The sequence below is a fragment of the Muscardinus avellanarius genome, assembly GCF_963383645.1.
Source record: "Muscardinus avellanarius genome assembly, chromosome: 17".
Taxonomy (NCBI): Eukaryota; Metazoa; Chordata; class Mammalia; order Rodentia; family Gliridae; genus Muscardinus; species Muscardinus avellanarius.
Window position 1 is genome coordinate 51,751,937 of NC_137803.1, and position 23,332 is coordinate 51,775,268.

Consider the following 23,332-nt stretch of genomic DNA (forward strand, 5'->3'; position numbering starts at 1 on the left):
GCGCTTGGGAGGCTGAGACAGGAGGATCGCAGAGGTTCAAAGCCAGCCTCAACTACTTAGTGAGGCTCTCAGCAACTTAGTGAGACCCTGTTTCCAAATAAAATATAAAATAGGGCTGGGAATATAGTCCGGAGGTCAAAAGCCTCTGGTTTCCACCCCCAGTACCACAAAAAAAAAAAAAAAAAAAAAAAAAGCATGACATGGTGGCGCACGCTTGTAATCCCAGCTTTCAGAAGCCTGGGACTGGAGGATCACAGTTCACTGACAGCCTCAGCTACTCGTGAGGCCCTCCACAACTTGGTGAGACCCTGTTTTAAAATAAAAACTACTAAATAGGGCTGGGGTGTAGCTCGGAGGTAGAATGCCCTTGGGTTCCATCCCCAGTACCAAAAAAAAAATAAAAGTAAGACTCTTAGAGCCTGAAGCAGTGGAAGAAACAAGCCCTGGTTATTCCCTTTCCCTGTTCGCTGCGTCACCAGGCAGGAGCACCGGGGGTCACCAGGGAGGAGCTGCTTTGACTGGAGAGTGAGATGGCGGTCCAAGTGACCGCCCCGCTCCCAGGGGCCACCTGCGCGGCTCCCCTTTCTCAGCAGCAACGCCTACCCACAGTGCTGGAGCCCTCAGCGCACTCCTGGAACGCCGCACTGCGACGGACCACAGGCAAGTTTACTGCTCAGAAGAGAATATCAGTCTGATCACTCCATAGTTACAAAAAAAATTTGCCCCAAATATATAAAGAATAGATTATTATCTACCTACTTACAAACCTAGATCCAAATGCTTTCTGGTCGTTTTAAAAAAAGCGAATCCGTCTTCAAAAGCTAAGACTATTCAACAAAATGGGCCATTGTCTCTAAAACCAGAAACTCAAAGTCACAACAGTGTTTTCAGTGCTTGGAATAAATAGGTGTTTTCCCCAGAAGATTGGTTAAAAGAAAACGTACAGTTGGAGATCTTAGACCTTGTCCAAAACTGGTTTCTTTCTTCCTGGGACACCCTCAAGTTGAAAGCGGCATCCCATTATCCCGTCTCCTCCCTCCACCTGCCTCAGCGCCAGGACCTCCCTTCCATCTTTTCCTTCTCCGGCAATACTTCTAGCTGTTTAGACATCGATCTCATAACTTTCTCCTGATCTTGGTCTTATCCAATATCACATCCTAAGAAACGGTAGAAGGTTAAAATTTTGTAGTAGTTGTGTCTTACCTAAGATTTCTAAAAAGAGAGGCTTTTTAGAAAGCATTCATATCAATGATTACACAAAAGTATGCTGCTACTAATTACTAGTATTATTTTACTTTTTCTTCTTATGTTTAATCTGAATTCAGACGAGGGTACTTTTCTCTGCAATCTCCGTTATTTGCAGTCAACATTGGTTGGAAAATATTAAATGGAAAAGTCCAGGAATGAACACCTCGTAAGTTTCAAATTGCATGCCATTCTGCATAATGTGATGAAACCTCATGCTGTCTGGCTTCATCCTGCCTGAGACAGGAACGATTCCCAGTGCAGACAGCCCAGGCTGCATCTGCTGCCAGCCCGTAGGCACCTCGTGGCCACCTTGCTTCTCAGCACCTCGGCCTATCACAGCGCTTCTGTTCCAGCAGCCCTTAATTAACAACAAAGGCCCGGAGTCCAAGAGCGGTGATGCTGGCAATTTTTTTTTTTAAATTTCAGTTTGATAATTGTACTTTCTTTCATGCTGGGGAATTTAAAGCCAGAGGCATTCTAACTCTGAGCTATCTACTCCCAGCTATCTTTGGTTTTTTTGAAATGGGGTCTTCCTAAGTTGCTGAGGGACTCACTAAATTGCTAAAGCTGGCCTCAAATGTGCAATCCTCCTGTCTCAAGCTCCTAAGTATTGGGATTATAGGTGTGTAGCACCAGATCTGGCTTAATTGTTCTATTTTATTATTAGTTACTACTGTTAATTTCTTACTGAGCCTAATTTGTAAGTTAAAGGCTATCAGAGGTATGTACGGATAAATGATATATATTCTGGGTTCAATAGTATCCCTGGTTTCAGGAGGTCTTGGAACTTATCTCCCAAAGGCGAGGGAGGGCCACTATACAATGGCATACCAGGGCCCCTAGAACTGACATCATCTCACTGCCTCCCCACGAGCCAGGGGGAACACAGTACCAGTTCTGGCAGGAGGGGAGCGGCCATGCCCGGCCCGCCGCCCGGCCCCACCCGGCACCCACCTTCACACTCATTGTTGTGCGCCCAGGCGGCCGGCTGCCAGCGTCTCTGGTTGTAGCCCACGCAGCAGCGGTTGCAAGTCTCCCCGCAGGTGTGGTGCTGGCATTCACACCGGAACCTGGCGTGGAGCAAAGCATATCTCAGTTATGCGAAAGTTCTGATGAAGACCAATTGCTCCTGTGGGCAAACGTGAATAGTCAGAGGGTCACCGCGGGCCTTTCGTGCCGTAACGATGAGATCAAAGCACTTTGGGTATATTATTTCAAGTCCCCTGAGACTTGCTTATTATCAACATTTTACAGATGGTCAAGCTAAGACCCAGAGGTTTCAAGATACTTGCCAAAAGTCAGGCAGAGGTAAGTGAAGAATCAGATTTCAAACCTAAGCCTGCCTCTGAAGCCCGAGCTCTTTCTTCTCCATTGCATTCTGTTCTAATACATGAACAAAGGGCAAGCAAGCTCTGAGCATCCTGGGGTGTGCTCGGAATCACACCTCCAACGATACCCAGAGCAGCCCCTGGAGTCCAAATGGGCTCATGTGAGAAAGGCCCTCTTGGGTCACTGCCGATGGAATACTTAGCACGTACTGGGCTGAAAAAGTATTTTCTATGATATATAATAATAATGCATCAGCAAACTAATAAAAATATGGGATATTGCTTGAAGAACATATGACCCAGCTACACTCATAGGGAAATTAAAATTGAGCACAGAAAAAAAAAGTTCAAGATAAAGAATGAAAATGACTGGGATGTAGCTCATAGGTAGAATGTTCCTGGGTTCAATCTCCAGTGCTAAAAAAAGGAAAAGGAAAAGAAGAAAATTTATCATTTAATCTGCTATAAGAATGTTATTAATGCTGGGTGTAGTGGCAAATGTCTATAAACCCAGTACTTGGGAGACTGAGACAGAAGGATCACAGGTTTGAGCAATTTAGCATGGCCCCAACAACTTAGTGAGACCCTGATTCAAAATAAAATAGGGCTGGAAGCGTATCTCAGAGGTCGAATGCCCGTGGGTTCCATCCCAGTAAACACCCACACATACAATGTCATTAATGATGTTGTTAATTAGAGAGTCTTTTCCATAATGATCTCTCCACTTAACCCCCAGGGAAAAATTCTTATCTAGTCTAAGGTCTACAATCATGCTTTTCTAAGCAACTTATTACTTTTATGTAATGATCATAGTGGAATAAGAAACTGGCTCCTAGAATGCTCAGAATTTTATTTATTTATTTATTTATTTATTTATTTATTACACTACTGGGGATGGAACCCAGGGGCATTCCACCTCTGACCTACACCCCCAGCCTTCTTTTTTTCTTTTCTTTTCTTTTTTTTTTCTTTTGTTTTGTTTTCTTTCTTTTGTGTGTGTGTGGGGGGGGGGGCTGGGGATGGAACCCAGGGGCATTCGACCTCCAGGCTATACCCCCTGCCCTATTTTTTATTCTTTATTTTGAAACAGGGTCTCACTGAGTTGTGGAGGGCCTCACTAAGTAGCTGAGACTATCCATGAACCGCAATCCTCCATGGTCTCAGCCTCCTGAATGCTGGGATTATAAGCGTGCACCACCATGCCCTGCTCAAGCTTATTTTTTATTCTTTATTTTGAAGCAAAGGTCTTACTAAGTTGCAGAAGGCCGCATTAAGTCCACGAACCATGATCTTCCTGTCTCAGCCTCCCAAGTACTAGGATTACAAACATGTACCACCACACCCAGAGGATGCTCAGAATTAAATGTGTAATCCTTCCACCTATCCATGCATCAAAGTCAGTATGGTATACATACCTGATTAAAGCCTTTATCTGCCTGGCTAACAATTAACTTTACTGATTGTTCAGGCCCCTTAAATATTCTTTAAGATATTTTCCCATTCCTGGAAATGGATTTCACTGATATTTGTTCAAGATTAACCTGTTGGGCAAAAGCAATCCAGAAGGCAAAGAAAGAAAAGGCAGAGTGGACGATGGAGAACTGAGCTTTCACCGAGGCACGGAGAGAGGAGGCCTCCCTGCTCACATGTATTGAGAGTCATTTACCACTTGGGACAGATGTCCCCCAAGACTGGCAGGGTCAACATGGCTTGGCAGCCCTTCTAAGCATGGAGTTTGGTCCCTCTCCAACAATTTCTACACCTTTCTCATGTGTCATTCTGTTCCAAGTTTGGGACATGAGACAGATTTCTTCCCTCTCCCCAGCTCAGGACTTATCTGCCCTGGATTCCAGTGTCTTGGGAGGGTTACAAGGTGGAGGTAGAGCAGTCATTATTGAGCACATCTTTGCTGACTCAGTGTTGGTCACTAGGTGGGTAAGCACTCTCAGATAGCACCTCCTGATGCCTGAAGGAGGAATGACAACGTTAGAGGCTGCTGCTGGTCAGGAAGAAGGGCTCCACAAAACAACCACCAGTTGGTAGCAGGCACCTCTGCCTGAACACAGAGCCAGGCCTAAAGAGGTCAAGCCTGATGACTGAAAATAAATCCATCTCCAGCAAATGCTGCTCACTGGGGAACTGTACACACAGGGAGAAAATTATCACTACATCTAGCATTTACTACACCTGGCACCCAGTAATTTCCAGCCCTTGTAAGGGTTAGGTTTATAAGGGTTAGGCTTGTAAGGGCTGGAAATTACTGGATGCTAGATGTAATACTGCCACCTCTTGGGTGGTAACATGAATGAATACAATTGCTGACCACTTAACATTTCAAATCCATGAGTCTCATTGTATGCAAAATATACCTTGGCTAAAAGCAAAAAAAAAGGACATGCTCATGTTGATAGCAGCATTAGCCACAATAACAAACAGGTGGAAGCAACCCAAGTGTTCATCTATGGATGAATGGATAAACAAAATGTGATCTATACACACAATGAAATATTATACAGCCTCAAATGAGATTTTGACACATGTTCAACATGGATAACCTTGAAGACCTTATGCTAAGTGAACTAAGCCAGTCACAAAGAGACAAATATGGTATCACCTACATCTCTGAGGTACCTAGCATAGAGCTATTCATGGAGACCTGGAGTGGAGCCGTGGAGCCCTGCAGCAGGGGTAAATGGGCAGTTGTTGTTTAATGGGTATAGAGTCTCCCATTGTGGATGTGTTTAACACTACTGAAACATACACTTAAAACGGTTAAGATGGTGAGTTTTGCAATGTATATTTTACTATAATTTTAAGAATATTAAAAGGAGCCGAGAATGGTGGTGCATGCCTGTAATCTCAGTACTTGGGAAGCTGGAACAGGAGAATCAGGTTTGAGGCCAGCCTTAAAAACTTAGGGAGGCCCTCAGCAACTTGTTGCGAAATAAAGCAGGGGTGGGTTGTGGCTCTGGGGTAGAATACCCCTGAATTCAATCCCTAGCACCAAAATACGTAGATACAGATATAAAGATTAAAAATCGGGCTTAGTGGTGCACACTTGTAATCCCAGCATTTGGGAGGCTGAGACAGGAGGATTGCGGTTTAAGAACAGCCTCAGCTACTACTTAGTGAGGCCCTTTGCAACTCAGTGAGACCCTGATTTAAAATATAGAATAAAAAAATAGGGCTAGGGGTGTACCTCAGAGGTAGAATGCCCCTGGGCTCTATCCCCAGCAGCGCAAAAACAAAAAGAGATTAAAAGGGATTTGAAAATGTAGATGAGCCGGGCACGGTGGCTCACACTTGTCATCCCCGCGCTTGGGAGGCGGAGACAGGAGGATCGCGCAGGTTTGAAGCCAGCCGCAATGGCTTAGGAGACCCTGTTTCCAAATAAAAATACTTAAAAAATAGGTCTGGGAGCGTAGCCCGGAAGTAGAAGGGTTTCCAGGAATCCCAGTACCACCAAAAAAATAGAAAGAAAAGAAAATGTATATGCCCAATTCCATTAACTTAGGGAAGATAAACAAGCTTTACTTTTGCCAACTTTAATCAATGGTTAGTGGCTCGTCCAGCAGTTCTGGGAAAGTCATGAAAGGAGGCTTCAACTCTATGGCTCGCATTTAGGACCTCCATTCATGATGCTCCTTAGCAGGGGGAAAAAATGGAGGCCTTCATTTTAAACAGGTTGTGAATTATAAAAAATGCTTTGAATATCATCCAACTGCTCTGTCAGAAAAGAGGCATAAGAGCAGCAGCAGGATCTGCGGGGCCTGGTGGTGCACACCTATAACCCCAGTACTTGGGAGGCTGAGACAGGAGGATCACAGGTTGGAAGCCAGCCTCAGCAACTTTGCAACTTTTGGCAACTTAATAAAACCCTGCTTCAAAGTAAAAAATAAAAAGGGCTAGGGGTGTATCTTGGAGGTAGAATACCCCTGGGTTCAAACCCTAGCAACACACACACACACACACACACACACACACACACACCACTCCACTCCAAAGAAAAGAAAGACAGCAGAATAAATTGTTTTTAAAGAAAAAAAGGAATTTTATATTGAGAAACACAGAAGACAAAATTATTTGGCAATTGTTTCAGATGAAAGAAAAATAAAGACAATTCTATGAAAATAACAATGGAGCTCATCACAACATGTCCAGAGCCTTCATTCTAGAGAAATCCAATTACTGTTGGTCACGTGTGGCCAGCCACGTCAAATAGTGAGTGTGGCTTATATGATTTAGGATATTTGAATAATGAAGAGTTACTCTGGGTATCACTCCTCATAAGTGCTTTGAGTATGGGTACTTCTCGTATTCCCTTTGGAAAAAATATTTAAATTAAAGGTAGTTTTTATGATTATTTTAGATCACTAAAGTAGAATATTATTTTTGCAGTACTAGGGTTGGAACCCAGGGGCATTCTACCTCCAAGGTACACCCCCCTGCCCTATTTTTTATTCTTTATTTTGTCTTTTTTATTTTTTTAGCTGAACCGGGGATTGAAACCAGAGCGCCACACCTGCAAACCAAGTGCCTTGCCACTGAGCTACATCCCGGCCCCTTATTCTTTATTTTGAAACAGGGTCTCACTAAGTTGCAGGGGGGGGGCCTCACTAAGTAGTTGAGGCTGGACGCGAACCCAGATCCTCCCAAATGCTGGGATTACAAGCATGTGCCAACACGTCCGGCTTCTTAAAGTAAAATTTGAACTAGAGAAAAACTTTAAAACACCATATCTAGAGAGGAGATTATTTAGAAGCAGAGTTTCCCCACTGAACTAGTTTGTGTAGGCAGAATCTCAGTGGGCTGAACCCACCAGCACTCTTTAGTGGCAGCCATACAGTATTTTCTCCAGGCAGGAGAACGTGCTCGTAGTAAGGCAGGCCAGTGGGTGCTCTTACCTTCTGTGCCTGCTCATCTTGAGGAAGAAAACATTAAACATAGCAAAAATCCACAATGTAAAATCAAATCCAGGGGGTTTGCTAGGGCCTGCTTGCCATTGTTTGGGGGCTTCATGGCCGCATGTCATTAGTCATATCTGCTCTGGGCCCACTGGGGGTCCACGGGAGGAAGTCGAGGGCTAGAGGCAGGGGTGCGCACACACTCCGCCTGTCTGTGGACTCAGGCACATTCCTATGTTGCAGGCAGGAACCTGGACATATTTAATGGGATGAAAACGCCTCCAAAACAATCAGACTCATTCATAGCACGGTTAAAAGATTCTGCACAGAGCACTTACAGTTTCTCAGGGTTGTTTGCATTGCACACTTCAGCGTGGCCATTGCAAACACACCGTCCACCGATGCTGATATCCTTTATGCTGTAATAATACTGTGCAACAGGAAACAGAACGGGTCAGTTTTGCTAAGCAGCAACATAAATGTTCTCTTATTAACCTTTATGTCAAATCTGTGTTGACTCAGCTTCCCTGAGTATTGTAACAGCTTCCCTGTTATTCTGTACTCAAGAACCACTTCTCCTTGCCTATCTCAACACCAAAAGGAACCATATTTGCATGTAACTGGTCTTACAAAATGAATGCATTCCTCTACCAAACTTAATTTAAAAGCTTCTAAATTTGTCCGTTTTTTAAAATCAAATGCTTTCAATGTATGGAGGAAAATTGTCTTGGAAATGAATCATTCCCCATAGCTTCTTAAAGATTAAATGCTTCCAAGTTTTCTTATTTGTTTGTTTATAAGTCTGGATTTTATATACTGAACATATGTACCAAAATATATTTTATACAAAAAATTGTGCACCTGCTAGGTACAAATTACAAATTCCCAGGTTGCAGGAAGGAGAAAGTATTTACAAAGATGGGTCAGATACAGCCCCGAAGCGGACAGAGGCCACCAATTGTTGAAGCCTTGCTAGTTCAGAGCTAAACAGGTCAAAATTGTGGATTCAAACTCCAAAAAGGCCAGACAGAGCCAGGGTCAGACCAGCCGAGCATTAGCTCCTAAGCCGGAGGGTGCAAATATGCCCTCTCACAGCCAGGGCACCTCTAGCATATTGGAAGCCTCCAGCCAAGGATAATACATGACCCTTGCTGCCAGCTCCATTCCTTCTTGGGCTTGCAGGAGACACAGGGCTGGGAGGGTTGTGAAACACGGGGAACATTTCTCATGAGCCACACTTCCAGAGAGAAGACCTGTCAGCCAGAAGTTTTTGAATTCACAAGGACAAGAGGGCTTTGCATTTTTGTTGTTGCTGCTGCTGTGGTAGTCTTGAGGAGCTTTATTTTTTGATACTGGGGTACTGCTCTGGTTCATTGATTAAACATTATTCAGGTGTCAAATCTAACTGGCCACACTGACTTATCGTGAATGCATTAATAGCTCCTCTGGTTAATACTGGATAAAATCAGCATTACTCAGGCTTCCTGTGACAAGTTAACACCCAGAGGCTATGCTACCACCATGGAAGTTCCTTTTCTCATGTGCATTAAGGGTGAGCATTCAGTGAGCAGCACACAAGACTCGTGTGCCAGGAGAGCTGGCAGTGTACTTCTCCATTACAGAAGCGACTGAGATTGTGAGCGGGAGAGACTGGACATACCGGCCAAACACAGTGGCATGCGCCTGTCATTCCAGCACATGAGCTGAGACAGGAGGATCATAAGTTTGAGGTCAGCCTCTGCAACTAAGGCCCTCGGCAACTTAGCGACACATGAGGGGGAGAGGTGTTCAGGGTGGGCATCCAACACAGGAGAGGGACCCGTGTTCTCAGCTATCTATGTTCTCTACTGCGGCTAGATGACTACTTTACTCAGTCTCCTTACACCTAGCGGGGGCTACAGTCTGACCCGATCTTGCCAGTGGAGAGGATCTCTGTGTTTAGAAGCAGGTGGATCTTCCCTAGGTTTGCTCTTCTCTTGTCTGCTGGCTGGAGGCAGGGATTCAGAGGACTCTGAGGACCTATGGGATGGCTCCAACTCCAGAAAGTTCCCTGAACGACTACGTGGAGCTGATCTCACTGCACTGAACTATGACACGAGCAAAAATACATTTGGGAATTATTGATGAGAACAGTAGTTATCCCCTTCAGACAAATGCCAAACTGACTGTAATCCTTACTTTTCATTGTCTTTGAATATGATTTTTCATCACCAGCCAAATTCCCATGAACATCTAGCATTTCAGACAAGAACGACCCCCATGCTTACATCATTACTGGCTGCGAAGTTGACGTAGAAGAGTTCAAGGTGATTCAGACGATAATCAAAAAGGAGTAAGAAAATAATGCTGCTGGCTAAGCACCGAGGAAACCCCACTCACCCGCCGTGTGACTGTGGGATCTCGCTGTGCTTTAGAGATGAGGTGTCCAAGCAGGGTGTTGGTTCGGAGAAAGCGCAAGCGGATGTTTGTGGCCTTGGTAAACTCCCGTAGGGTGTGAGAGAAAGTGAAATTTTTTGCACCTGGACGACCATTGATCAAGGACACAACAACCTAAAGCAATCACACGCGTGGGGAGGGGATCCTTCATCAACATCGGGCAGGAGTAACAAAGATAACACATGCCCCCAAGCACTTGGTTACTTTGCACCATTAGAGGAGTTCAGGTGATCTTGATCTTGTTTATGTCTAAAAACATCATTAATAACTGCATCTTTCATCCCCCTTCCCAATTCCAAGTCCTTCAAATCTGGGTTCTCCAGAGATGTTATCATTTCATTTTCAAACCCTTTGTTCTATCAAGGTAAGCAAGGGACTGTAATGCTTTGAAATAGTGAAGATATAATGTTAAAATCTATAAATAGAAGGAAACAACATTGTCAACCTGCACCAAAGAAACAAAGCTGACATAATCCAAAAAGCTGAATGAGGATGAAAAAATTGGCCAAAAAACTTTTATATAAAACCTAGGTTTTATTTTTCAGCCTGAGCTGATGAAGTCCAAGTCTTCACCATTTGAAGCATAAATTTCTCCCCAGTCACTGAGGATGCTGGGTCTAGCTGCTCCAGTAAGATCTCTCTAATTATAGAGGATGTAATTCTACATCATAATGAAGTGCCCAGGGATAGGAACATAGATGCGCCCAGTATCTGGTGTGTTTCCCTCTGGATCTCAGCCTACTCTACCTCCTTCCCCAGACTTGTCATTGAGTTGGTATAAATAATTTCATACATGTACATAGCATTAATAAAAAATAATGTAACTACTACCTATATTGTGTCTCCATCCCCCTTTCTCCCTCCCTTGAACGTTCTCCATCTTAAGGGAATTTATTTGACACGTGGTTCATATTCATTTCAGCCTCATCATCCCCATAGAATTCTTCTCTGATTTTCCCTGCCGTTGTTTACCTGCCTCCCCTAATAATAGCCAGGCTGACTTCACAAAAGGGCCAGATGAAGCCTTAAAGGGAAAGGATTTTTTTCTCCCTAAAAGATGATGTTGGCCCTGCCAAGAGGCCAGGCTCTGGCTCAGCTCTGCCACCTCTCCCTCCCTACTCTTACTGGGTATCATGTGTAAGATCTGGGAGGGGTCATTACTTCAGTTACCAGTGACCAACTTTCTAAATATATTACCAGAAAAAAAGGGGTTCAAGACCTGTGTTGAATCCCAAATCCTGACTTTCTGAGAGAATTCAAGACCCCAAACAGAATTCCCAGCCCAGCTCATTCTGGGAGTCTGTGATGTGATGATTCCTTTCCCTTTGAGTCCCAAGTACTGGTTTCCATTGACTATATTAGATCTATTGAAAGTGCAATTTTTATAATGATGAAAAATTTTATATCCTCATGTTTATTTCAGAATCTTATTTCACACAACCTCCCAAGTCTACTTACCTCGCCATTTTCCAAAGGAACAATGCGGGAAGCTTCAGTGATACAGAGGACATCGTCATCCCGGATGAGAGCTGTATTTGCCTCCTGCCCAAATTGTTCCAAACAGTCTACTTTAGAATCTAGGAAGAAAATATTTTAATGTTATGGAATAAAATATTTTCATATTGTGGTAAAGTGTGTGTGTGTGTGTGTGTGTGAGTGTGTGTGTGTGTGTGTGTGTGTGTGTGTGTTTTACTAAGGACTGAATCCAGGGATATTCTACCTCTGAGCTACACATATAGCTCTTTTTATTTTTTAATTTATTTTTGTTTTTTTGAAGCAAGACCTCACTATGTTGCCGAGAGTCTTGCTAAGTTGCTGAGGCTGGTCTTGAAAATGCAATCATCCTGTCTCAGCCTCCCAAGTACAGGGATCACACTCAACTTTAGTAAATCTCTTAAGAACCCTTGTGTTTCCTTAAGAAAATACATAAAAAAAGGAAGAATTTAGACCTATAGATGAAAGCTTGGAATTAAGCCCTTAATTCATGAAAGAAAATAACCAGTCAATTCAGGACACTTGGCTTTTGGCAGCAATGTTTGGAGATGTAGAGCTAACTTCTTATGCCTCATTAGGCAAGTTTAACCTCTAAAAAGGCTTCGTAGAAAATCCAATAATCTTATAAGCAAAGTCCTGTCCATCTCAATTTATCAGAGGGGCCAGAGACGCTGACATTCTTCATTAGTGAAGATAACAGTGTCAAGGTAAGTAATTCATGATGTAAAATTCACAAAGATGGAACTTAGTTGCTAATTCTATATAAATGGGAAAGTGCTAAGCCAGACATGGTGACACATGCCTGTAGTCCCCGTAGTTGGAAGGGTGAGACAGGAAGATCGCAGGTTCAAGACCAGTCTCAGCAACCTAGCACGACCCTGTTTCAACACAAAAATATAAAAAGGGCTAGGAGAGTAGCTCAGAGGTAGAATGCTCCTAAATTCAATCCCTACTATCCAGAATTGTGGCCCAGTAATTGGTACCCTCGAGTAGTGCCAAGGCATTACAAACTCAATTCTGCAAGTAGTATCCTTGGAATTAATGCACTTGTGCTTTGAGAAATGGGATGTTTTGAAGGTAATTTAGGAGGTAAAAATTGACCAGTATCTACCCAACCACAGAGAAAGACTAATTTTCTAATTAAACCTTGATTGATATGTTGCAAATAATTAAAGACCCTGATTACTTACGAGCAAAATATTGCCATGGTGAGTAGGTACTTCCAAAGTCTACAGACCTTTCCAAGACCCAAAGATCAGGGCGAGGGGAATTTGCAAATTTAATTAAAATATAGGCCACGTGGAAGAGCTGGTAAAGCAAAAGAGATAGTTACTAAAGTCATCAGGTCTACCACAGCTTCAACCATTGCTATAGAATCCTGATTCTCAAGGCAATGTATCCAGCCACAACCCGAGCCCCAAGGTCCAGATCATTATTTATAAGTGTCTATTGGATATCAACCCCAAGGTATAGCCTCTCATGCTTATCATGCTCAAACCCCACATCATCATATTTATTCCTCTCTCAAATAAAAACATTAATCACCATCATCATCACTCTTTTTCCAATATGCCCTTGAAATTCAACCAGCCTGCACAGCATCTTAGGGGCTACCAGGTCTACACATCCAGTCCACATAACAGAGAAGTTGGAGGGCCAGCATTGGTAATCGTGTCTAGGCCCTTGTAGGACCAGGAGCCAGTAGTACAGCCCAGAGTGTGTCCTGGGAGTGCCACACTCCTGGTCCAGGTGTTGGAAAGATCACGGTGGCAGAACTGAGGCCCATGCAGCTGCTGGTGGGGTGGTAGCATCTTCTACCCTGGACCATCTCTATGGGTCCCTGGTTGCTCTCTGATTAAAAAAAAATTCCCATCACTCTTTCACCTAAAGCAAAAGTAAGAAACAGAGAAAGCCTGCTTTCTGCACTTCCTGCTCTTGAACTCCAAGGTATGGCCCAGGCTTCCTTGGAGTTTACTGTCACCTCTTTTCCTCAAAAATTATTGGGTTTAAGTGTGTGTGTGTGTGTGTGTGTGTGTGTGTGTGTGTGTGTGTTACCAGGGATTGAACCCAGAGGAATTTTACCTCTGAGCTACACCCCCAGCCCTTTTAACATTTTTTGTGTTGAAACAGCGTTTCTAGGTTGCTAAAAGTCTCACTAAGTTGCTGAGGCTCGTCTTCTATATTCCAAGAACTGCTAGAGAATATAAATGTCCCAAAATCTCTAAGACAATAATTCTCAAAATTTTTGGTCTTAGGACCCCTTTACCTTTTTAAAGCTTATGGAGAACCCCCACCTCTTTTACTTATGTGGATTCTACCTATTGATATACACCACATTAAAAGTTAAAGTTGAGAAAAATTAAAAATACATACTATTATTTAAAATAAATTACTTAAAATGAGAAACACATTACATGTTGATATAAACACTATTTTATTTTTATAAAAACTACTATACTTTCTGAAACAAAAAATTTAGTGAGAATAATGGCATTTCTTCACATTTTTGTAAATCTCTTTCAATGTCTAGCTTGATAAAAGATGCTGGATTCTTATATCTGCTTTTACATTCAATTGGCTGTGATGTATTTCTTTGGTTGAAGTATGTGAGAAAGATCTGGCCCCACAGAGGTCTACAGTAGGGAAAAGGGGGACCCCAAGGCTGATGGGTTCCCTCCCGGCTCTCAACCATATAGTAAGAAGCATTGCTCTTTGTCATATATACTTGTTTTATCTAAGAAGCCCCTTTTCTTATTCCTAAAGTAATAACTGTCATGCTGATTACTGAAAACCTAAATTCTAGCCAGTTCTGTGCCATCATAAGCTCACCCTTTGTCCTTTTTTTTTTTTTTTTTTTTTTTTGCGGTACTGGGGTTCCTGGAAACCCTTCTACCTTCGGGCTACACTCCCAGACCCATTTTTATATATTTTTATTTGGAAACAGGGTCTCTTAAGCCAGCAAGTCTGGCTTCGAACCTGTGTGATTCGATCCTCCTGTCTCCACCTCCCGAGTGTGGCGATTACAAGCATGCACCACCACGCCTGGCTTCACCCTTTGCCTTTGTATTTTATTTATTTATTTATTTTTTTTTTGGCGGTACTGGGGGTTGAACCCAGGGACATTCTACTTCCAAATTACACCCCCAGCCCTATTTTTTATTTTTTATTTTTCATTTTTGAAACAGGGTCTCACTAAGTTGAGGAGGGCCTCGCTAAGTAGCTGAGGCTGGCTGTGAACCTGTGCGATCCTCCTGTCTCAGCCTCCCCAGTGCTGGGTTACAAGTGTGCTCCACCACGCCCGGCTTATCCTTGCCCTTTGATCTTAAAGAAGTGTGATTATCTGGGCTTAGATTAATATTCCCAGATTATCTACAACACTTGGAAAAATTTCCACTCATGAAGAAAATTAGGCACTATATAGAGTACTCTGAAACTATAAAGCAATATCTAACAGTAGACACAGTAATTTCCAAAGACACAGAAAATGATTCTATAATAGAGAAATTTATAGAATCTCCGAGAACTCTTGTTTGGAAAATGGGAACAAGTTTATCTCCCTTGAAATTGTCTGTCCATCTGAGTACTCACCAAAATAAGACTCTTTTTAGACATGTGACTGATATAGACTATAAATTAAATATTTTAATATAGGAATCCTTCAAAGCATTCTCAATATTTTCCACCAAACGCTCACAAATATAGAACACCCTCAATAAACCTATTTGTTATATTATGATTTAATGATTACCGCATCCCAGATGCCAAGTTAAGCTCTTCCCAAATTTTTCTCATTTAGGTCTCACAATAAAAAAAAAAATAAGGTTTTATTTATCTCCTTTTACAGCGACTTGTTTATTTATCTCCTTTTACAGTGACCCTGTTTCCAAATAAAAAATATAAAATAGATCTGGGAGTGTAGCCTGGAGGTAGAGAGTTTCCAGTAACCCCAGTACCACCAAAAAATAAAAAATAAAATCCTGAGCCTAGCCAGCGTGGTGGTGCACACTTGTAATCCCCACGCTTGGGAGGTTGAGACAGGAGGATCGTACAGGTTCGAAGCCAGCCTCAGCTGGCTTAAGAGACACTGTTTCCAAATAAAATATAAACAGGTCTGGGAGTGTAGTCCAGAGGTAGAAGGCCCCTGGGTTCCATCCCCAGTACCACCAATAAATAAATAAATAAATAAATAAATAAATAAATAAATAAATGAAATATCCTGAGCCTAAACCGGGTGTGGTGGCACACGCTTGTAATTCCAGCATTTGGGAGGCCAAAATAGGAGGATCGCAGTTTGCAGACAGCCTCAGCTACTGCTTGGTGGGGCCCTTTGCAACTCAGTGAGACCCTGTTCCAGAATAAAGAATGAAAAATAGGGTTAGGGGTATAGCTCAGAAGTAGAATGCCCCTGGGTTCCATCCCCAGTACCGCAAAGAGAGAAAAAAATATCCTGAGCCTGTGTATAGTCTGTTCACCGAGCATTAGCAGTGGCGCAGGACCTGCTGAGTACCAGTACCTAGTATTAGACATGTTTCATCCTGGGGAAAATAAGTTGTGCGAGAAGTTCCACATATCATTATTTCTAAATATGCTAAAATGTCAATATAGGAATCCTGGGGCAGGGAGCTACATCATAATACATCTGGAGGGTTACGTCGATTGGTTTTCCAATGTTGTACTTTCTGCCACCAAAGAACCAAATGAAGTGGCCTCAGGATGCAGAGGGAGCCTCTGCTTTGCATCACCTCGTTTCTAAGTAACACGTAATACCTTTGAAGTATCACAGCAGTCAAGACCCCCAAGTCCAGCAGCACTGGCATGCCCCGTTGGCTTTAATGAGCCTCCACTCAGGTCCCTCAAGAGCCGGCTGACCCCAGCTCCAGCCTCAGGCGGGTAGCAGTTCGCCTCAGAATGCTTGCTCCCGTCCTGCCTTGCCACTTGTTTCTGAATCCCTCAGTAATGTGGGCTCTGGCTATCGGTAGGCTGCCTTCACTTCTCTCTGATTCCGTGGCGCTGACAGACCGTATGATTTGTTTTTTTACCACCGCTGCTGTGGAATGTGTGGTCCGTTCTTACCCAGACTCTGGCTCAGCAGCAAATCCCCGCTGAGACCTGCACGTTCAGAACGTCTCTGAGCCGCAAAGTAAGTGGTTTCCAGTGGTGCTCACGGCCCGCTTCAGGCATGTTAAAACCAACAGGCAGAGATCTATTCCATCCTGCTTATGATCTAAAAATACACGGCTTCTAAATGGCTCCTTCTGATAAATGCCTTTCTTCCTATCAGGTATGTATGTTTACTCTTTGCCGAAAATACTTCAAAGCACGGACGGGTGAATGATGCTTGAGATCTACTGATAAAAATGAAAGCTTTTCAGGAAACTAGAAAGCACTCAGCTATGAAATCACTATAAATAGAAAATCAAAAGTTGTGCATCTTCAAAGAAATAATATTTTGCAGTCAAAGGTTGGGGGGCAGATGAACGAAGGCTGAGTTGGGATCTCTCCATGTGTAACAAGCTGAAGACGGCTTGGATTTGACTGGTGATTGTTTCTGCAACAATATGAGTAGTGTTTTTGATAATGTTTAGTAAGTAGATTAACAATCATAAAAGGTAGAGTGTGAGGCGCTGTGACTTCCAAAGACTTCAAGGTGAGTAGATAAGACAAGACAGCACCCCCTCCCATCCACATTTCTCTCCCTCATGAGGGCTCTGAAGCCTCTGGAATCACAGCTTGCTACAGCCCATCTTTTATCCATGTCAGGGTCTTCTTGGATTGCATGTAATAGGTGTTCAGTAAATGCAATGAGTGACTTCATGAATGAATGAAAGTTAAAGCTGTGTGTGCTACTGACTTCAAGAGGCAGATACCAGTTGGCAAACAGAGAGACGGAGGTGAGCCCCAATGGTCCCACCCTGGTGCCCAAGTCTAAGCTGCAGAATCAACTCTGCCTTGCCACCCACTGGCTGTGTGAGTGCAAGCCTATCACTAAGCACTCTGAGACCTGATTTATTTGCCTATAAAATAAGGACACAAGCCAGGTGTGGTGGCGCACGCTTGTGATCCCAGCATTTAGGAGGCTGAGACAGGAGGATTGGGATTCGTGGCCAGCCTCAGCTACTTAGTGAGGCCCTCTGCAACTCAGTGAGACCCTGCTTCCAAATAAAAAGTAAAAAAATAAGGCTGGGGGTGTCGCTCAGAGGTAAAAAGCTCCTGGGTTCTACCCCCAGTACTGCAAACACACACACACACACACACACACACACACACACACACACAAAATGATCCCAAAAGATAGGTAGGTAAATAAAAGGCTTTAGATAATGAAGGAGAAAATTCAGTGGAGCCGGGGAGGAGGTTTAGGAAAAGGGGGGGGGGGAGTATTTCCATCCACATTTTCTACCTATGTGAGAATACCAATGTTAATCGCAATACCCTGTATGGGGGAGATGGAGAGGGAGTGGGAGGAAAGCCAACTAAGTGCTGTGTGCATGCTATGATTGACATTATTAATTGAGACAATAATGCGCCAATAAAAATATATAAAAGATTGGCAAGTAATTAATGAATAATACTGGGCTGGGTGCAGTGGTGCACACATGCAGTCTCAGCTATACAGGCGACTGAGGCCAGGAGTTCAAGACCAGCCCTGACCACATAGTAAGACTCCATCTCAAAACAAAGGAAAAGAAGAGCTGGGCGTGGTGGCGCACGCTTGTAATCCCAGTATTTGGGAGGCTGCGACCAGAGAATCACAGTTCATGGACAGCCTCAGCTACTTAGTGAGGCCCTCGGCAACTCAGTGAGACCCTGTTTCAAAATAAAGAATAAAATATAGGGCAGGGGGTGTAGCTCAGAGGTTGAAGGCCCCTGGGTTCCATCGCCAGACCCGCAAAAAATAAAAATAAATTAAAAAGTAAAAGAAAGGGCATAATACCCACTGCATGTGAATTCAGAATTGTATATTCTCCTTGTAAAAGATCCTTGCCCTGCCCTGTGTATATATTTCTTTTCATCTGTCATTCCACTGGATGACAGCTTTGTGCCCTAACTCGTATTCTTTGTATAGGTACTTGACATATACTGTTGAATTTAAGTTAAATTAACATTAGGAGCAGTAGAAAGCACAAGATATGCAAATGAATTTAAAGTCACATCAAAACAAGCTTCTTACTTAACTACACAGTACACTTCTAGCCCTCAAAAATATGTTTGTAAGTTTAATTCTAAGTTTATAGTAGTTTTCCAGTTTAATCAACATATTGAACCATAAAGCAGCATTTTCTAATTTACTTTTTACCAAATTTTTTGTAGTACTGGTGGGGGGGGGGTGGAATTCAGGGGCTTTCTGCCTCCAGGCTGCACCTCCAGCCCTATTTTATAATTTATTTGGAAACAGGGTCTCACTAAGTTGCTGAGAGCCTCACTAAGTAGCTGAGGCTGGCTTCGAACCTGCGTGATCCTCCTGTCTCAGCCTCCCAAGGTCGGGGATTACAAGCATGTGCCACCACGCCCAGCTACCAATTTTTATTTTTAATAGTTTGAAAATCTATAGGAAATCTCAAAGAACAGTACACTGACAACTCATACACTATTCCCATAAATTCAGGTAACATCGCAGATAACATTTTACCATATTTGCGCACACACACATACTTTTATTTTACTCTTTGAAAGTAAGTTATAGCCGGGTGTGGTGGCGCACGCTTGTAATCCCCGCGCTTGGGAGGCAGAGACAGGAGGATCGCGCAGGTTCGAAGCCAGCCGCGTGCGCTGGCTTAGGAGACCCTGTTTCCAAACAAAAAAAATGTAAAAATAGGTCTGGGAGTGTAGCCCGAAGGTAGAAGGGCTTCCGGGAACCCCAGTACCACCAAAAAAAAAAGAAAGTAAGTTATAGACATCATGACATTTTACCTCTAAGTTCTCACCCAAATATGAACATTTCTCCTATATAAACTGAACCATTTCATTTCTAAAAAAATATTACTATAGGGACGGAGCCCCTTTAAAATTAAGAGCAAGCTGAGTTTTGTGGTACACACAAAGGAAAATCTTAGTACTTGGGAGGCTGATACAGGAGGACCACAGTTTTGAGGCTAGCCTCAGGAACTTAGTGAGACCATGTTTCAAAATAAAAAATAAAAAATAAAATAGGACTGATATGTAGCCCAGGTGTAAAATGCCCTTAGGTTCAATCGCTAATACAAAAAAAAAAAAATTAAAAGCAACTTTCTTATAACTGATCTACATCCCATACTTCCTCATACCAAGAATGGAAACTGAGAAATTAGCCCTTGGCCCGTATATACGGATGCTGAGGAATCTGATACTGCCAGATTATCTGCCCCGTTAAATCTACTCATGTGTTTATCATGGCTTTTGTTTCTATAAATTGTAAATACAAACTGCTTCTGCAGGACCCACAGAGAAACAATCTAGTTGCTTCTGCACAGTCTGATTAAGTTCATTTTCCCTTTTGCATCATTTTCTTATTTCTTATGTGAGTAGGTGGTGGAGTCTGGCCTCTGAGAGCCAGACAGATTTCCTGGCTTGACTGATAATAACACTATGTATACAGGAATATCACATAACACATTACCATATTCAAAATTTTGAGTCTCCGAATAATGCCCACCATATTCTTTTTCCATTCCAGTGTCCAATTAGGAATTGCATACGGGATTGAGTTGCAGGGTTTCCTTGTCTCCTTTGGTTTTTGTCTTTCCTGATGACATTTTGAAGAGTCCAGAATGTTCCACAATTTTGTTCTACAGTCTGGTTTAGCACAGAATCAAAGAATGCTCCATAGGCCTAATTTTATTACTTTCTCATGATCTGACTCAGGCGAAGCATTCTTGGCTACATCACTTGACCTTAGAAGTGCAAGACCCCAAGCTGACCTGTTATTGATGATGCTAAATTTAAAAGATGCCCACTACTCTGGGCGTGGTAAGGCATTCCTGTAATCTCAGTACTTGAGAGGCTGAGACAGGAGGATTGCAAGTTTGAGACCATTCTCAACAATTTAGCAAGACCCTGTTTCAAAATAAAAAATAATTTGGGCATGATGGTGTATGCATGTAATCCAAATATTGACTTGAGAGTCTGGACAGGATGATGGCAGGTTCAAGGTCAGCCCTGGAAACTTAGTAAGGCCCTCTGCAACTTAGTGAGACCCTGTTTCCAAAATAAAATAGGGCTCGGAGGTAGAATGCACCTGGATTCAATCCCCAGTACCATAATAAATAAGTAAATATGTAAAAAATAAAAAATAAAAATAAAGTAGGGCTAAGGGTATAACTTGGAGGGAGAATGCTCCTGGGTTCAATTCCCACTACTCCCCCCCCCCAAAAAAAGGAAAAAGGTCCAATAGACTTCCACCTTAAAAGTTACCATCTCACCTTTGTAATAAACAACTAAAGACATTTTAAAACACTTTTATTGACTATAAATGATTCTACTATCCTCACACAACATGTAAATAATAATTATAGAAAAATAAGTCTCAGCTGGGCACAGTGGCACACACCTGTAATCCCAGCACTTGCTGAGACAGGAGGATCGTGGGCTCGAGGCCAGCCTTGGAAATTTAGAGAGGCTCTCAGCAACTTAGTGAGACACTGTTTCAAAATAAAAAATAAAATAGGGCTGGGGGTGTAGCTTAAAAAGTACAATGGGGACTTCCGGGAAGATGGTGACTGAGAAAAGCGGGGCTTAAGAGCCCCGCTAACAACCAATCTCCATTACCACAAAATCAGCGCCTTTCATTGCCAGAAAACACCATCACCAGAGAAACAAAAAAATCACCAGGCTCCAGAGAGAAAGTGGACTGAGAACAGAGCTCAGAGCCACAGAGGAGATACACCGGCCTCACGCCCGAGGACGCGGCAGCAGCGCCATACTGCTGGTGGCAGCGGCGAGTTCACCGGACGGCTACAGCAAGCCGAGCTGAGCCGCTGCGAAGAGCCAGGCGGGATTTCTTGGCGCAGGGAGCATCTAAAGCTCCCAGTGGCTGAGCTCAGCACACGCTGCAGGGATTCAGAGTGGAACTCAAAACCAAGAAGAAATACGCCAGCCTCACGGCCAAGGGCATAGCAGTGGCGCCATATTGCCACCGGCGGCAGCAGCAGCAAATTCACCGAGTCCAGTACAGCTACATCTGCGTACTCAAGAACAGTGAGTCAAATTGCGGGCCACAGAGGAGAAATCCCAGTACTGTACTCCCTGGGACTTGACCCAGTGGGGAAGTGGCGGTGGCAGAGATATCACACCATAGGAGAACGGGCAACCTGGCACCCCCCACAGTCTAAAGCAGCCTCTATCGACTCTCTGGGTCGGAAACTCTGTGATACAACCCAGTAAAGGAGTAGTGGGGTCTGAGATACTACTGACTCGAGATCCAGAACACCTTAAGGGAAGTCATAGTGACCCAAGGGAAGAACCCAGAGAAGGCACAAACTTCCTAAATCATGGGAAAGAGGAATAACACTGGAGCAATGAATGCCCACAACCCCACAACATCAGAACCCGATTAAAACAGAAAATCAGAGATTTCTAGAAGATAAAATCAGGAAAATAACTGTAGAAATAATAGAGGTGCTTCGAAAAGAACTCAGAGAGAGCCAAAAAGAGATAAAGGATGCAATTAATGAAGTAAAGGCCTCAATTCAAAGCACAAACAACTGATTAGACCACATGGAGAACAGAATCTTGCTCTTAGAAGATGATCATTCCAAAAATGAACGCATAGTTTCTAATCTAGAAAAAAATATCCGACAGCAGGAATCTGATATTGAAGAAATATGGGCCCATTTTAAGAGAGCTAACCTAAGAATAATTGGAATAGAGGAAGGAAAAGAAGGTGAAACCAAAGGGATCAACAATCTCTTCAAGGAAGTAATAGCAGAAAATTTTCCAAACATAGAGCAAGAGGTTGATACACAGGTCCAGGAAATTTATAGAACTCCCTTTAGACAGGATCGGAGAAGAGGATCCCCACGCCACATAGTTGTCAAAATGACCACTGTGGAAGCCAAGCAGAGAATCTTAAAGGCAACAAAAACAAAGGGCCAAGTGACATTCAGAGGCAAACCAATTAGAATCACTCCAGACTTCCCAAACCAAGTCATGAGAGCCAGAAGAGCTTGGAGTAACATATTCCAAACTCTGAAAGAAAACAACTTCCAGCCAAAAATTTCCTACCCAGCAAAACTTTCTATCAAATTAGATGGAGAAATAAGAAGCTTCCATGACAAACAAAAACTGAAGGAATTTATGTCTTCAAAACCAGCACTAGAGAAAATACTCAAAGAGATTCACTACAAAGAAGAAATAGGTAACTCACACCAGAACCAGAGAAACAAGATTTTCCATCCAACAGACAACTAAGATTGGTTATCTGTGGAGATTCATTATTTATGTTAGTCTTTTACCTATCTCTAAATGGTATTGTTTGCCTTTATTGTTGTCATTTTTAGGATTTCTAGTTGGAATATTAATATACCTTCAGATATAGCATTTGGAAATATTTTATCCCATTTTATTAGTAACTTTTAACTCTGTTTACATTGTCTTTGGATATACAATATTTTTTTATTTTTTAGGGAGTTTGTATACTCTTCTGTTGCCTGTGCCATTGAAATCATATCCAAGAAATCACTGCCAATTTCAATGTTGTGAGGTTTTATGACCCAGATTTTCTCCTAAAAGTTTATAGTCTTAAGATTTATATTTAGGTCTTTTACCTTTTTTGAGTTAATATTTGTATATGGGATTAGGTAAGGGTCCAATTTTATTCTTTTCCATGTAATTATTATTTTTCAACAATATTTAGTTAAAAGATTATTATTTCCACCACCAAATGTTTGTGGAAACCTTGTCAAAAATAACTTGACAATATAGGGAAGAATTTAGCTCTAGGCTTTT

At 42.7% G+C, this 23,332-nt stretch overlaps 1 protein-coding gene across 2 annotated transcripts in view; it reads right to left on the minus strand.

Annotated features, from left to right (window-relative positions):
* The window catches only part of LAMA3 (laminin subunit alpha 3), a gene marked incomplete at both ends in the record, with an annotated part of 284,682 nt that overhangs the window by 186,745 nt on the left and 74,605 nt on the right, over window positions 1-23,332 (minus strand). For both annotated transcript variants that reach the window (XM_080714582.1, XM_080714581.1), the window contains 5 exons: window positions 2,203-2,318; window positions 7,819-7,910; window positions 9,860-10,030; window positions 11,375-11,493; window positions 12,601-12,718. In XM_080714582.1, the coding sequence (XP_080570708.1) occupies window positions 2,203-2,318; window positions 7,819-7,910; window positions 9,860-10,030; window positions 11,375-11,493; window positions 12,601-12,718 (616 nt within the window). The remainder of the gene's footprint in view (window positions 1-2,202; window positions 2,319-7,818; window positions 7,911-9,859; window positions 10,031-11,374; window positions 11,494-12,600; window positions 12,719-23,332) is intronic.